This window comes from Corythoichthys intestinalis, chromosome 10, assembly GCF_030265065.1.
Source record: "Corythoichthys intestinalis isolate RoL2023-P3 chromosome 10, ASM3026506v1, whole genome shotgun sequence".
Lineage (NCBI taxonomy): Eukaryota > Metazoa > Chordata > Actinopteri > Syngnathiformes > Syngnathidae > Corythoichthys > Corythoichthys intestinalis.
Window position 1 is genome coordinate 36,326,866 of NC_080404.1, and position 15,518 is coordinate 36,342,383.

Here is a 15,518-nt window from a genome sequence, read left to right on the forward strand (position 1 = left end):
GGCTAAATATGACGTGTTGCTTTTGCCTTTTAAGGTCTGTGCTGAGTGAGCATCACACACTAAACTAACTTGTAGCGTGAGCATTAAGCGCAGTGACTCGGTGTCATCTTAAACTTGCAAAACATTTTACATACAGGTCATGGCGTCCAGTAGGCCTGAACGATATTGGGAAAAACTATTGCTGCGATTTTTTTTGGGTTTGCGATATATTGCGATATTTTAAAAAAATTATATATTTTTTTTCAAGATATTTTCACAAGATGACTTAAATAGCTGTTTGGAAAGACTTTAGATCACCACAGTGTACAGTCATCCCTTGTTTTTCACGGTTAATGGGGACCAGAACCCGCCGCGATAAGTGAAAAACCGCGAAGTAGCCCACCCCCCTATTTAATTTTTTTTTTGTGTGTGTGTTTTTTGTGCCCAATGTATTTATTCAGATTTAGCATTGGAAAGAGATACATACAGGTTGACCCAAAAAAAAAGTTTACACTCAGTTGACTGCTTGTTTAAAAGCCATTGAAACATATCTAAATAGGTTGTCATGCTTAAGTGATTCATTAAGGTCACTCAATGCAGCTGGTAATCTCTCGTCTCTACAATTCCTGTGCTTCTGCTGAAAATGAAGAAAACTTTAGCTGTACCTGAATTGCTGCGTGCCGGTCTGACACCTACTGAGATTGCAGCAAATCTGAGAATATCCAGATGTGCAGTCTACAAAGTTAAAAAGAAGCTGAAAGATATTGGAACAGCCTCACGAAAACCTGGGTCTGGAAGTGCCGATCTGTGCGGACCAAAAAGTTGATTGACAAGGTGATATGTGGCCACCCCAGAGTCCAGATCTCAATCCCCTGGATTATAGCATATGGGCAACTGTGGAGGACAGTGCCTGTAAGAAGCCACAAACTTCTGTGGCAGCCTTGGAGAGGTCCATTGTTAGATCTTGGGAAAATATGACAGCATCCTACATAAAGAAGCGTTCCGCAGGCGCCTGGAGGCTGTTGTGACACTTAAGGGAGGACACATTGAAAAATAGAGTGTACTGTACATGTTCTTTAACATGTTCTTTACAATAATGTATAATTTGTGATTCAATTCTAATTCTAAGCTGAATAAACATGGCATTTAAGTTGTATTATGGCAGTGTAAACTTTTTTTTGGGTCACCGTGTATAAGACATGTTTTTTTCTCCCCCCCCCAAAGTGATTTTAAAAATGTATATAAATAAATGGTTTTTAAGCACTTCAAATTTCATAATTATGATAAGTTTTAAACATAACTGTCCAACCAAATCATTTTTGAACAAGAATAAAGTACTGTAGCAGATAAATGCTTGGCTTTATTAAATGCTTCTGTTAATCTACTTTAGCTGTGACCTTTGAAGTGACATGTAGAAATTTCAAACTCCTCATGATCATTTCTGGCATTTAAATGTCTCCAACGTCCCCACAGTACACACATTCATTCCAGCGCAGCTTCCTTGCAACTGTTTAACAAGTTAAACGATGATTGACAGATGCCCGTGTGAAGTCTGCTTCTTTGGCCAGATCAAAGCCATTGTTGTGCCGCAGTGACTGAGAGGATCAAAAGGCTGGGAGAGGGAGGGTAGGAGGCTGTGCGCAGACCAGAAAGTGAGGCGTATGTGGATAAAAAAAAGAAAAACTATCGCACGTGCTTGCGATGGGACTATTGCGCACACGCACATCGCGATGGCGATGTTTAAACGATATATCGTTCAGGCTTAGCGTCCAGCTGAGTTTAATTAATTGGAAATAATGTGCTGTTTTGCTGCTGAGTGTGTAGTAACATCATGAAAATGGTGATATCCTTGTAGACTACAGTTATGTGCACGTCTGTCATGTTCATTCGAAATTGTTGGAAATAATGTATTTATCCATGGACTAAAAATTTTGAAGTTTATAGACTAAAACGTTTTGAGAATTGTCGATTAAAACTTGACGAAATTTGTCTGAGTTCTCATTGACTAAAACTTGACGAAGGCGAACACATTTTGAAATGACTAAAATATGACTGAGACTAATAAGTATTTTCGTCCAAAAGACTAAGAAGAAAATTAAAATGGCTGCCAAAAACAACACTGGACCGCACATATAGCAAAATGAAATACCAGATATACATAGCAATTAGAGATCAACCATTTAGATTACTCAGGCAGAATAAATAACAAATGACAAATTCAGTGGTACTTCGACATACAATCGCTTCGATACGCGATCTTTTCGGCATCCAACGTAAAATTTGACTTGGCATTTGTTTCTACATCCGACGACATGCTCAAAATATGACGATTTATGACAGCGCCGCAGTTTCCTGTATTTTCTCGCAAGACGGAAGCACGGCAGATTTTCTTGTGAGAGAAATCAACATGGGTTCCAAGGAGGTGTGTGCAGGTGGTGAATAAAGTAAAAAGGTGAGGCTTACCATTGACATGAAGATGGAAACGATGGAAAAATATAAGCGTGGTGTGCGCGTCCGTGAACTGGATCTACGGACTGGATCTGGATTTGCGATCTCGACGGTCCTCCTCCGACCTCCGTTCGTAAGCTAAGGTGACAACATCGCCAAAGAAATCGCCAGCTTTGTCAGGTTTTTAATAATTTATTTCAGAACTTGTGCAACACGACAGGCCTACTGTCTGCCGCAGTTGACGCCAACAACAACAACAACATTAAAAGAAAATGTAAAATCTCTACCAAACCTATTTCACTTGTCACGTCAGCCACGCGGTGTCTCCGGGTACAGCACACAAAACAGATCCGCCAAATTAGATCAATATTATTATTAATACTGTATTCCAATTTTTATTTAAAAGTTATTTGTTTTGCTATGTGTAATTGCCATTTGTAATAGTACCGTCAGTATTTATTAAGGATTTAGTGTAGGTTTTCGGGCTGTGGAACGAATGAATGGAATTATAATGTATTCTTATGGGAAAACTTTGCTAGACATATGGCCATTTTGACGTACAAACAAGGAACGAATGGTACCACTGTAATATGGCGGAAAACACAGAGCGACTGAAAAAGCAGTTTCTGCTCTTGCACTCCACTTTAAAAGAAACTTCTGTATTTTAAGCCAAAAAGTTGTATTTGATAGAACAATATGTCTATATGCTGCCATAGCAGATTCATGGCGCATTAAGCCCCCGAACTATTTTTAATTTGTCAGTTTCACCCTGGAAACCCCCGTTTACAGACGTTGCGCAACCGCTTTTGTTTCAACCCAGCCATAAAACGAATGTATTTAATTATATTTATTATTCAAAATGTCTGTCATTTTTAGCTTTAAATCATTAATTGATATCTAATATTTCGCTTAAAAAATATTTTAAAAATCGCATATTTTACACTTTTAAACAAATGTCACAATGAAAAAAATGGTGTCTGTAAAAAAGTCACGGATATCTAACTCATAACTATCGCTTAATTGTATTTTTTTGTTACTGTCGCATTTCCTCAGATATGTTAGATGATAAATAATCGATCCAAACAAAGAAAATTTGAAGAAGAAAAAAAGTTTCAAAGGGTAAATATATGAAAAAGAACATCTCGACCACTCCTCGATGTCTGCGATTTCTGCATCGCGACCCTTGTTATGTGTTTCACCCATAAAATCCCCCAAAAATCCAGCTGTGGCCATTCACAGCTGTGTCTTGACACTTGGTGATACAAACAAGGTAAGAATGCGGTAATATCTCGTTAGAGTCATGGCGTCTGTAATTCTGCTCTTGTGTGCTTTCACCTCCAGATAGGGTTTTGCTGTTTAAAAAAAAAAAAAATTTAAATGCCCTCCTGTTCAAAATTTTTCCTCCCCCAGAAAATTGAGATTTTAAGCTTTCCAAATCACACATACATATCGGACAATTTTGAAATTTGGCCAAATTTGGGGTCTCAGAGCGGAACTTCAAGTCACCTGAGTATTTTCCGCCTTATACTGTACTTAAATGTTGAGAGGTGGCGACGTGACACTCTTATGTAATTTAAAAAAAAAAACAACACTTAAGACAAAATGACGAGGGAGATCACGTAAATCCAATACGTCGCATACCGGGGACTACCTGTAGTATGTCTATCATGAGTTGACCCATCAAAAAGCAGTTTGCTGCCATTGACCATGATGGAATGAAAATTCGTTCTTCCGTTGCTAGTCCTCCCAATTCAAATGGATTGTTTGTCTACGAGTGACAAATTTAAATTAATAGCAGAAAGATGAAAAGAGCAGAAAGATTGGACATCTATCATTGTCAATGGCACTGAAAGAGTTTTTTTTGTTTTGTTTTTAACACTGGGTTGCTCCCCCCCATCCCCTTGTCATTTGCAGCTGTACCCAAGAATAAAGCCACGACAGAGAAGCCTCGCTTAAGGACTCCTGCTCATTTCAACATGCACACTAACACACATACACACTACTTGCAAAAAGAGTCAGTTCTATTCGGCTTTGGGGTCAAATTTCAGTATCCCAAAAAAAAAAGTGAAGGTCCTTGGAAATTTGCAAGGATTTAACACTTGTAGTGAATTTTGAAGCTGTGCTATGTGCATTCAAAAGTTTAGAGAAGGACTAATTCAATTCATTTTGAAAATCTGTGGTCCAATTGGACACCGAAGCATAATTTCCCTTACATTTTGTGAGTAGGGTTTATATATGCACACACACTGGCTTTAACCACCCAGGAAGCGAAGGACGCTGCTGCAATGAAGAAACACTATAGCAGAGGTGGGGACCCAACAGCGGTAAAATGTAAACTTTAAATGTTTTAAAATGTTTGCCATTGTTGATAAATGTAGTAAGGCCTTCAGAGGACCTTTTGACCACAGGTTCCTTACCCCGGCATTAAATGAAGGATCAACTGATGAACACTTTGTGGCCCAACTGTGACACTTTTCTCTAACACTAATGGCATTTTTGTCCACGTTTTTATTATTATTATTATTAATCACTACTGTCAGATTTAAGTGACGGAAACTGTGGTTGTAAACAGAACACTCAGTATTTGATATTTTTAAAAGGCTGTCAGGGGTTATACGTGACATTAAAAAGGCTCGATTGCCGTGACAATCGGCGGAGGCTGGTTACTTTTTGACTTTGCCTCTATTTTATATCTGCACTGATGCTGTCAAAAAGAAATCAAAAACAGCGTACTAGTACACAAATCTTAATCTGTACATGTGCTTTGTTGTCAAACTAGTCATTTGATACCGCAGTGGTAAAAATGACCTTGAGATTCCCCTCTAGTTATGTAGGAAGATGAAAGGAGCTGATTACCAAGAAACAAGATAGCTCATAGGCTGCAGTTTTGTTTTGTTTTTGACTCACCAGACCCCCATGCAATACTGACATCCATGCAGATATTTATTTTTGTTACCATGTTCCTATATGCTGTCTAAGAAGTATAACCTCAGATGTACTGTAGCATTTTCAACATTTATAATAAAAATAATTTGTACCACTTCTTGTTTTTCCCCATTCATTCATTATCCTCGCATGTACAGTGGGAGAACAAGTATTTGATACACTGCCGATTTTGCTGGTTTTCCCACTTGCAAGCCATGTAGAGGTCTGTAATTTGTATCATATGTTCTCTTCAACTGTGAGGGACGGAATCTAATACAAAAATCCAGAAAATCCCATTGTATAATTTTTAAATAATTGTATTTAACTGCATGAAACCAACTAGTAAATATTTCGGCTCTTAGTTCTTAAGAACCCCTCCTGTTCTCCACTCATTACCGGAAGTAACTGCACCTGTTTGAACTTGTTACCTGTATAAAAGACACCTGTTCACATGCTCAAACAAACAAACTCCAACTTCTCCACAATGGCCAAGACCAAAGAGCTGTGTAAGGACATCAGGGATAAAATTATAGACCTGCACAAGCCTGGGATGGGCTACAGGAAAATAAGCAGCTTGGTGAGAAGGTAACAACTGTTGGAGCGATTATTAGAAAATGGAAAAAGTTCAAGTTGACGGTCAGTCTGCCTCGTTCTGGGGCTCCATGCAAGATCTCACCTTGTGGGGCATCACTGATCATGAGGAAGGTGAGGGATCAGCCCAGAACTACACGGCAGGACCTGGTCAATGACCTGAAGAGAGCTGGAACCACAGTCTCTAAGAAAATCATCGGAAACCCATTACGCCATCATGGATTAAAATCCTACAGCGCACGCAAGGTCCCGCTGCTGAAGCCAGTGCATGTCCAGACACGTCTGAAGTTTGCCACTGACCATCTGGATGATCCAGAGGAGCAATGGCAGAAGGTCATGTGGTCGGATGAGACCATAATTGAACTTTTTGGTCTAAACTCGGCTCGTCGTGTTTGGAGGAAAAAGAAGGATGAGTACAACCCCAAGAACACCATCCCAACCTTGAAACATGGAGGAGGAAACATCATTTTTTGGGGCTGCTTCTCTGCCAAGGGTACAGGACGACTGCACCGTATTGAGGGGAGGATGGATGGGGCTATGTATCGCCAGATCTTGGCTGACAACCTCATTCCTTCAGTGAGAGCCCTGAAGATGGGTCGTAGCTGGGTCTTCCAGCATGACAACGACCCAAAGCACACAGCCAAGGCAACTAAAGAGTGGCTCCGTAAGAAGAATCTTAAGGTCCTGGAGTGGCCTAGCCAGTCACCAGATCTGAACCCGATAGAAAATCTATGGAGGGAGCTGAAAGTCAGTGTTGCCCGGCAGCAGCCCCGAAACCTGAAGGCTGGAGAAGATCTGCATGGAGGAGTGGGCCAAAATCCCTGCTGCAGTGTGTGCAAACCTTGTCAAGGACTACAGGAAACATTTGGTATCTGTAATAGCAAACAAAGGTTTCTGTACCAAATATTAAGTTTGATTTCTGTGACGTACCAAATACTTATTTCATGCAATTAAATGCAAATTTATTATTTAAGGCAAGGCAAGGCAAATTTATTTATATAGCACAATTCAACACAAGGCAATTCAAAGTGCTTTACATCACATGAAGATCATAAAAATCACATTTAAATCAACACAACGTAGAAACGAAGACAAAAGATCGCATTTAATCACAGAATAAAAATAAATAAGATAAAAATAAAACAAAAACTACTACAAATAATAATAATTGAAATCAGCAATGGAGATAAAAACAAGAGGAATAGAAAGCAGGTAGATTGAAATATATAGACAGTTATAGATATGCAGTGCTAAATAAAAGCGTTTTTAGCCCTGATTTAAAAGAGCTAACAGTTTGAGCATACTTCAGACGTTCGGGTAACTTGTTCCAGAGGTGAGGAGCATAATAACTAAATGCTGCCTCACCCTGCTTGGTTCTTGTTCTTGGAACATGCAGAAGACCGGTTCCAGACGACCTTAGGGGTCTAGATGTCTCATAGGACTCTAACAAGTCAAGCATGTATTTTGGTCCAAGGCCATTAAGTGTTTTGTAGACGAGCAGTAGTATTTTATAGTCTATCCTTTGACTTACTGGAAGCCAGTGTAGCGATTTCAAAACTGGTGTAATGTGGTCCAGCTTCCTTGTATTTGTGAGGACTCTGGCTGCAGCATTCTGTACCAGCTGCAACTTCCTGACTGATTTTTTATCAAGACCTGTAAATATACCGTTGCAATAGTCCAATCTGCTGAAAATGAATGCATGCATAAGTTTTTCCATGTCTTGTTGAGTCAGAAGCCCCTTAATTCTGGTTATATTTTTTAGGTGGTAATAAGCGCATTTAGTGACGGACTTTAAATGGCTATCAAATTTTAGGTCTGAGTCAATAATTACGCCAAGGTTTCTGACTTGATTTGTAGCTGTACGTGACAATGTGCTAAGTTGGCTGCTTATCTTTGACCTTTCCTTTTTTGGCCCAAAAATGATCACCTCTGTCTTCTGCACATTTAACTGGAGAAAATTCTGGCACATCCATTCATTGATTTGATGAATGCATTTGCTCAGGGTGACTAAGGGACTATAATCATGTGGGGACACAGAAATGTACAGTATTATATATATGTATGTATGTATTAAAAATCATACAACGTGAGTTTCTGTTTTTTTGTATTAGATTCCGTCCCTCACAGTTGAAGAGAACTTATGATACGAATTACAGACCTCTCCATGCTTTGCTAGTGGGAAAACCAGCAAAATCGGCAGTGTATCAAATACTTGTTCTCCCCACTGTATATTCTTGATCCTCTGCAATTACGCGACGATTATAGTAACTGAATTCCTGATCAGTGTCCGTGCAATGAAAGAGTCGATGATGTTATCACTAATTAACAACTAATCATGCTTTTGTGTGAAATATGAGCATGATGATGATAACAAGGCAATAAGAATCCTTGGCTATATGCCATTTTAAGAGGGCCTGCAGGCAGGACTATTCATGCAAGTAAGGTCCCACCTATAGTTAAGGTTCTGCCCCCTCTGGATATTTCAGTTGAAGGTCCGCAGCTTCCGGGCTTTCTCATTAAGTGTAGACAGCCTCAGTGATTTGGATGTGGATGTGCTTCATCAGCAAAGCAGTATTTCTTGCCTCTGCAAGAGAGAACCACAGGTGGAATGTGCTATAGTTGACTTTCTGAATGTAACGAGCAACTGGGTCGAAAGGCACTGCGCAATGTCTTTCACTAAATACTGTGTACAGTATATTTTATTCATCTTGCTTTTTTGAATGTTGTTTTGAATTATTAGTTTTATATTGTGGCGAAGAAGGAGCTGAAGCCAAAAGGCGAAGCTCTCGGTTTACCAGTCGATCTACGTTCCTACCCTCACTTATGGGCACGAGCTGTGGGTCGTGACCGAAAGAACAAGATCCCGGATACAAGCGGCTGAAATGAGTTTCCTCCGCAGGGTGTCTGGGCTCTCACTTAAAGATAGGGTGAGAAATTCTGTCATCCGGGAGGGACTCTGGGTTGAGCTGCCACTCTTCCACATTGAGAGGAGCCAGCTGAGGTGTCTCGGGCATCTGGTTCAGATGCCTCCTGGACACCTCCCAGGGGAGGTGTTTCGGTCATGTCCTGCTGGCAGGAGGCCCCGGAGACGACCCAAGACACGCTGGAGAGACTGTCTCTCAGCTGGCATGGGAACGCCTTAGGAACCCGCCGGAGGAGCTGGTTGAAGTGGCTGGGGAGAGGGAAGTCTGGGCTTCCCTGCTAAAGCTGCTGCCCCGCGACCTGACCCTGTATATTAAGCGGCAATGTATGGTTGGATAGTTTCATGTTACTTTTATGCACAATAGGGCTGCCACAATCACATTAATCGACAACTATATTGATAGTGGATTAATAGTTTGATATTTTTTACATCCGATTTTCCCAAAGCTTATTTTGAACCTTTATCAGTTAATAAGAACATTTGATTGCATTTTAAATTATTTTTTCTGTATTATTAAAAAGTATTCCATCAATTGGCTTTCAAAGCAATTGTGGCACCCTTACTTGTCAAAAGCCCCCCTTTTTTTTAACCTCTTTTGAGTACATGCTTTTTTATAAAGAACAAAATTGATTTCATTTCATCAGTTTTTTTTTTTTAAGTTTAAAAAAGAACATGAAGGATTCTGTTGACTATCAAAACTTGTGGCATCCCTATTATACACAACACTGCTTTTGAAAGTAGTACACTGGCTCCCTCTAGTGGTACACGAACAATATACTAGTACATGCAGTACTGTATTTCATTCAGTTCTGCGTTCATTTGTTACTCACAAAGTAGCCCCCTGGTGGCCGAATATGTCATTGCATGTAGTTGACTTTCCAAGTATGAATTTAAAATTAAGACTTTGCCGGAAAAATGTTGTCTATGAAGGTTGTAAAAACAATAAAAACTGAAAGAAATAAAATATATTTTTATAATTTTATAATGGGTCAAACTTCTTTTTCAAACAGATCATGTGACTAGCACCTTGGAGGCGGTCAAAAAAAAAAAAAAAGAGGCAAGGTTGATATATGTAATTTTGGCAAACCTAAGCTTTCAAAAGCGACAACAACTACTGAGCGAGAACCAAGGATTGAATATTTGGACAATGAAACGCTGGAGAGCGCTGCCAAAATGGCGAGCACAGTTTCAGTTTGCCCCACTAAAGACGTTAATTGGACAACAGAGCAAGGGCGTAGGTTTGCATAGGAACGATAGGGACATAACACAACTTTTCAGGATGCTCAAATTATCCCCACCAACTTTTCAGCAACATTATTTGCATTATCCAAAGAGTTCAGTTATATACTGTAGGTAATTTAGATAGTCTTCCCATATGTTGTAATGATAGAATAGACCCTACCATGATTAAGTGCATTATTTTCATTTATTCAGACTTACATTTATCCCTTTTTACTTGCTGAATGTGCCGGTCCATTTTCCTTCGAAGAGGAGGGATATTAAGAAGTTTTTTTGGCTAGCAGCAGCCACTGTAAGTTGTGTAAAAAGATGTCAGTGTTATGGAAGTGGGGGAAACGCCACTAATTTTGCTACTTGAAAGTACGACCTGCATCAGAGTTAGTAGAACATTAAACTTGTCAACCTTCAAAACTACTGCGATCAGGCCAGCCTGTAATGGAGTACATTTAACACGCTGCTACCAACATCTGGCATCCGAGTATATATCTTGTAAGTTAAATTTATCTTAAGTTATGTTTATTTTAAATCAACATTTTTTGCACCCCCAACCCACCCCCTGCCACAAAAGTCAAAGTCCACCTATGGGTGGGGGTGAAACCTACGTGACATGCCTTTTAATTGCCAATTTCTTTAATTATTCAGGTTCAATCAGAAGAGTGTTAAATGTTCAACTTATAGCTAAATTATATTACTTTAAAAAAAAAAAAAACATTGGGAAAAAATTGCCTCAATTTTTTTAGTTAGGATTTTAATACGGAGCTACCAAGGGCGTAGCTTTGCATAGGGACAGTAGGGACAAAACACTACCAACTTTTCAGAATGCTCAAATTGTCACCACCAACTTTTAAGCAACCTTAATTGCATTATATTTATTACATGTTCAGTTATATAGGTCATTTAGATTGTCTTCCCTTATGTTGTAATAATAGAATTGACCCTACCATTATTAAGTAAATTATTTTCATTATCTTCAGACCTACATTTACCTGTTTTTTTAATTGCTGAATGTGCAAGTCTGTTTTTCCCAAAATGCACGTTTGATTGGCTGATGACCCTACACTCACGCACCCTCTCACAGTACAGAATTACGTTGCATGTCAACATGCCGCCTCTTTCGCCCGCTCCGAAGAGGAGGGATATTAAAAGTTTTTTTCGGCCAGCAATAACTGTAAGTAATGTAAAAATTATTGTGAAGGTGGGAAATTCACCACTAATTTTGCTACTGAAAGTCCGACCTGCATCAGTTAGCATTACCATTACATTAAACTGTGTGAACTTGCTAACCTGAGAAGGAAGCTGCTTTGGGAGACGGTCCTCCTGTATGCGTTTTCTACTATTTTAACGTTAATTAGACATTTATTCAAATGTTCAATCAAACGGTGTATCACCTGAACCAATACATATGCACAGCAAAAACCCACTTTCTTAAAACTGGGGGGAAAAAAAACAACAACAACCTTAAATTCCCTTGTTTTAGTGTAAATATACTAGAAATAAGTGGAATTATCTGCCAGTGCTTCAGGTAAATTTTACTCGGATTTCTTGAAATAAGAAAAATAGCTAGCTGAAAAAAAAATAACAGACTTATTTTAAGCAAAGGTTTGTACATTTAATCTAAAAAAAAAACTTGTCAGAAATGTTCTTAATTCAAGAGTAGATATTGTTCAAAACATTATTTGAAAACATTTTTTCTTGATTTAGGTGAAAAATGACCGACTTTTAGATGTATGGGCTTAATAAGAACAAATAGTAATATTTAAAGGGTCCGATCACGTCATTTTCAAAGTATCGGAATCGGCAAAAAAAAAAAATCGGACATGCATTTTTTTAATATATATGTATTTTTTAATTAAATCGTCTTCTATTTGTATTTAACGTTACAGACAAAATGCCTTACACTCATCCAGAGTCTTTAGTTTTGGCTTAAAGTAGGGCTATCAAATTTATCGCGTTAACGGCGGTAAATATTTTTAAAAAATGAATCACATTAATATATTTAAAGCAATTAACGCATACGCTGCACGACGTACTCACGCATTGTCGCGTTCAAATTATAATGGCGCCGTTTTACCTATATATAGAGCTCAAAGGCAGCGTAAAATGAGTATAGTGAATTTTGGCAGTCTTTGGAGCATTTTTTAAATTGGCTAAAGCCTTACAATCCCTCTCTCAACAATTAGAAATATCGTGGAGAACAATGTGGGGAAGCAAGTTAGTAGTTGATCTTTTTTTCTTAATACCCTGTTATTTCCCAATGCAGAAAAGATATATAAATTGGTGCCACTACGGACAGTCATGGTTCCATTTCCTATCATGCATTTGGGCAGAACAGTTAAATGGCTACAGTATAATTTACTGAAAGCTCAACTAATACACTAGATGGCAATATTTAGTCACAATATACAAAGTCACATTTATCCTTTAAGAATTACAAGTCTTTCTATTCGTGGATCCCTCTCACAGAAAGAATGTTAATCATGTAAATGCCATCTTGAGGATTTATTGTCATAATAAACAAATACAGTACTTATGTACTGTATGTTGAATGTATATATTCGTCCGAGTTTTATTCATTTTTTTTCTTAATGCATTGCCAAAATGTATATGAAAAATTATTGGGAATGATTGGACTTGAATCGGGAGCAAAAAAAACACAATCGGATCGGGAAATATCGGGATCGGCAGATACTCAAACTAAAACGATCGGATCGGGAGCAAAAAACATGATCGGAACAACCCTAGTAATATTTACTAAAAGTAAGTGGAAGAATCTGACACATTAATGTGTTAACTAGCCTTTAAAACTCAAAACAAGATGAAGAAAATTATTCGACTAGATTGAAGAAAAATGACCAGATTAAGACGTTATACTGTAAATTTGCCGTTTGAAAGTTAGTATAAGTCAATACAGATTTATTTTGCATTAATCATTTAGCCCAGGGGTGTAGGTTTGGTCTCAACATTGGTAGGGACGATACAACAGAATAATCTGCATGTACACTTTTAGCTCGGGATGGAACATTAAAAAGACCAAACAGATTGGGTTAACGAGGGGCAGGGCTACATTTCTCGTGAATATGAACCTAATTAATAGATATGCTAAATCAGGTGTGCTCATTACCTCGATCACGATCAACCAGTCGATTGCAACGCGACATTTAAAAAAAAAAAAAGTACTTAGTTAATTATGATTATGCGGTGTGTTGTGTTGTGTGAGAAACATATGAAGTTATGCAGCACCCGTCTCTCTCTGTAAGCAGCTTCTTGCTAACGTTTTTCTGGCTCTATGGTTTCCAGCAGAGTTCACTACATTTTTCACAGTTTAATTAACCTTAACAGTAGAAAACACAAACAGCAGGACACTTCTCTCTAAGCAGCTTCTTCCTCGAGTTTTGCAGGTTAGCAAATTCACACAGTTTAATGTTTTGTTAACTCTGATACAGTTCGGACATTCAGTAGCAAAATTAGAGGTGTGTTTCTCAACTCCACAACATTGGTGTCTTTTTAAATTACATACAGTGGCTGCTGCTGGCTGAAAAAAACTTCTAATATCCCTCCTCTTCGAAGGGGGCGGAGGAGGCAGCATGTTGTCGACATGTATTTCTGTCGGGGCTGTGTGAGTGTGAGCGTGCATGTGTTTGTCGGGGCTGGGTCAAATCAGCAGCCAATCAAACGTGCGTTTGAGAGGGGGAAAAAAATCGACCGGCGGATTCAGCAAGTGAAAAGGGATAAATGTAAGTGAACATAATGAAAATAATTCACCTCATAATGGTAGGGTCGATTCTATCCTTACAACATACAGGAATACAGTCTAAATTACCTGTATAACAGAACTTATTATATAATGCATATAAGTTGCTTAAAGTCGGTGGGAACAATTTGAGCATCCTGAAAAGTTGGTAGTGATATGTCCCTACCGTCCCTATGCAAACCTACACCCTTGATTTAGTCTATCAATTAATTAGGTTCTTATTGCTGAGAAATGTAGTCCTGACCACCGTTCACCCAATCTATTTGGTCTTATTAATGACCCGTCCCCCAGCAAAAAGTGTACATGCAGGTTATACTGTTATATTGCCCTTTCCAATATTGAGACTAAACCTACGCCCTTGGGTTCTACTCAGGGGTGAAAGTGGTCCAGAACGATCAGGAACGCAGTTCCGGTATAAAATTCAGGGCCAGAATGCAGTTCCGGTATAAGATTCAGAGCCGGAATGCTGTTCCTGTACACGGTACTTTGATTCTGAAAATATGACGGCAACTGTCAAAACGCTATGTTTAAAAAAAAAAAAGTTAAAAAAGTCTCCAAGAAGAAAACAATCTACCAACATTAGATTTACATACACAAGTGTTAACAACAAGCGTAATAAAGTGCTTGTGTAGCGTAATCTGTATCCACCAATATTTACTATTGATTTTATTCCACGGACGGCATGGAGGTTTCCCCAGCTGCTGGAGTTATCTGAGTCTGACGATGAGGAGTCACGTCAATGTGCAAATGCACGCAGCTAAGCAAAACGCTTGGACTCATTTATCTGTTCAATTGGCTGACATACTGACATGTGATCAGCAGCGATAGTTAGCTCTGATTGGTTCAAATGTGCATGTTTTACAGCAAAAAAAAAAAAAAGGTTGTTGAATTGATGCGACAAAAAAAGGGTAATTCAACATAAAATGGATCAAATCTTTAAGAGCTACGAAAGAGTTGAGGAGGCTTATTTATCATAAGTTTTATTTGCTCTGATGGGGAGGTTCAGAGCATCTTAGCTGTCAATGTGCACCTTGGACTTATATTTGTGCATTTATGTTAGGCTACTTATTCATTTCCTTATGATGTAAAAAAAAGTCCATGTTTGCGCGATCTTCAAAATATATTTCATTTCACTCTGCATGATATAAGTCATTTGTACTTATTTTTCTGAATGTATGTTACTTAAATCTTTATTATTTTACTTTATTATAAACCCTAACCCCTAACCCTAAACCCTAACACAAAACAAAAAGTAAATGTTTACATCACTTTAAATTATTTCAATTTTAATATACATCCTATGTTCTTAAGTAGTCAAAATTGAGATTTGGCATTTAATATGTGAGGAAATGAGGGAAAATAAAAATTAGTAGATGAAGGTTGGTGTTTATGCTGTTTTTGTTAACTTTTATTTTGCAAATCATTGAAAAAATAAAATTTTGAATGAAAATCAGTTTTTGTATGTGTTATAGAAATAACTGTCTTCAGTAGTTTTTTAGTAAGGCTTCAGTGGTTTAAGAGGTTTGCCCCCCCCCCCCCCCAAAAAAAAAAAAAAAGAAAAAAAGAAAGCAAAAATAAAAAATAAATAAATAAAATTTCTGGCTCTGTGGCGACCTTCACATCGGGGAGTTCCGGCAAGAAATTCTAGCCACTTTCACCTCT

General features: G+C 38.3%; 1 protein-coding gene across 4 annotated transcripts in view; it reads left to right on the forward strand.

Moving 5' to 3' along the window:
- Positions 1-5,469, forward strand: part of LOC130922807 (apoptosis-stimulating of p53 protein 2-like) — a 57,444-nt gene extending 51,975 nt beyond the window's left edge. For all 4 annotated transcript variants that reach the window (XM_057847919.1, XM_057847920.1, XM_057847921.1 and 1 more), the window contains one exon: positions 4,342-5,469. In XM_057847919.1, coding sequence (XP_057703902.1) covers positions 4,342-4,383 — 42 coding nt within the window. In that variant the 3' untranslated portion in view covers positions 4,384-5,469. The remainder of the gene's footprint in view (positions 1-4,341) is intronic.
- The last annotated feature ends 10,049 nt before the right edge of the window (positions 5,470-15,518 follow it).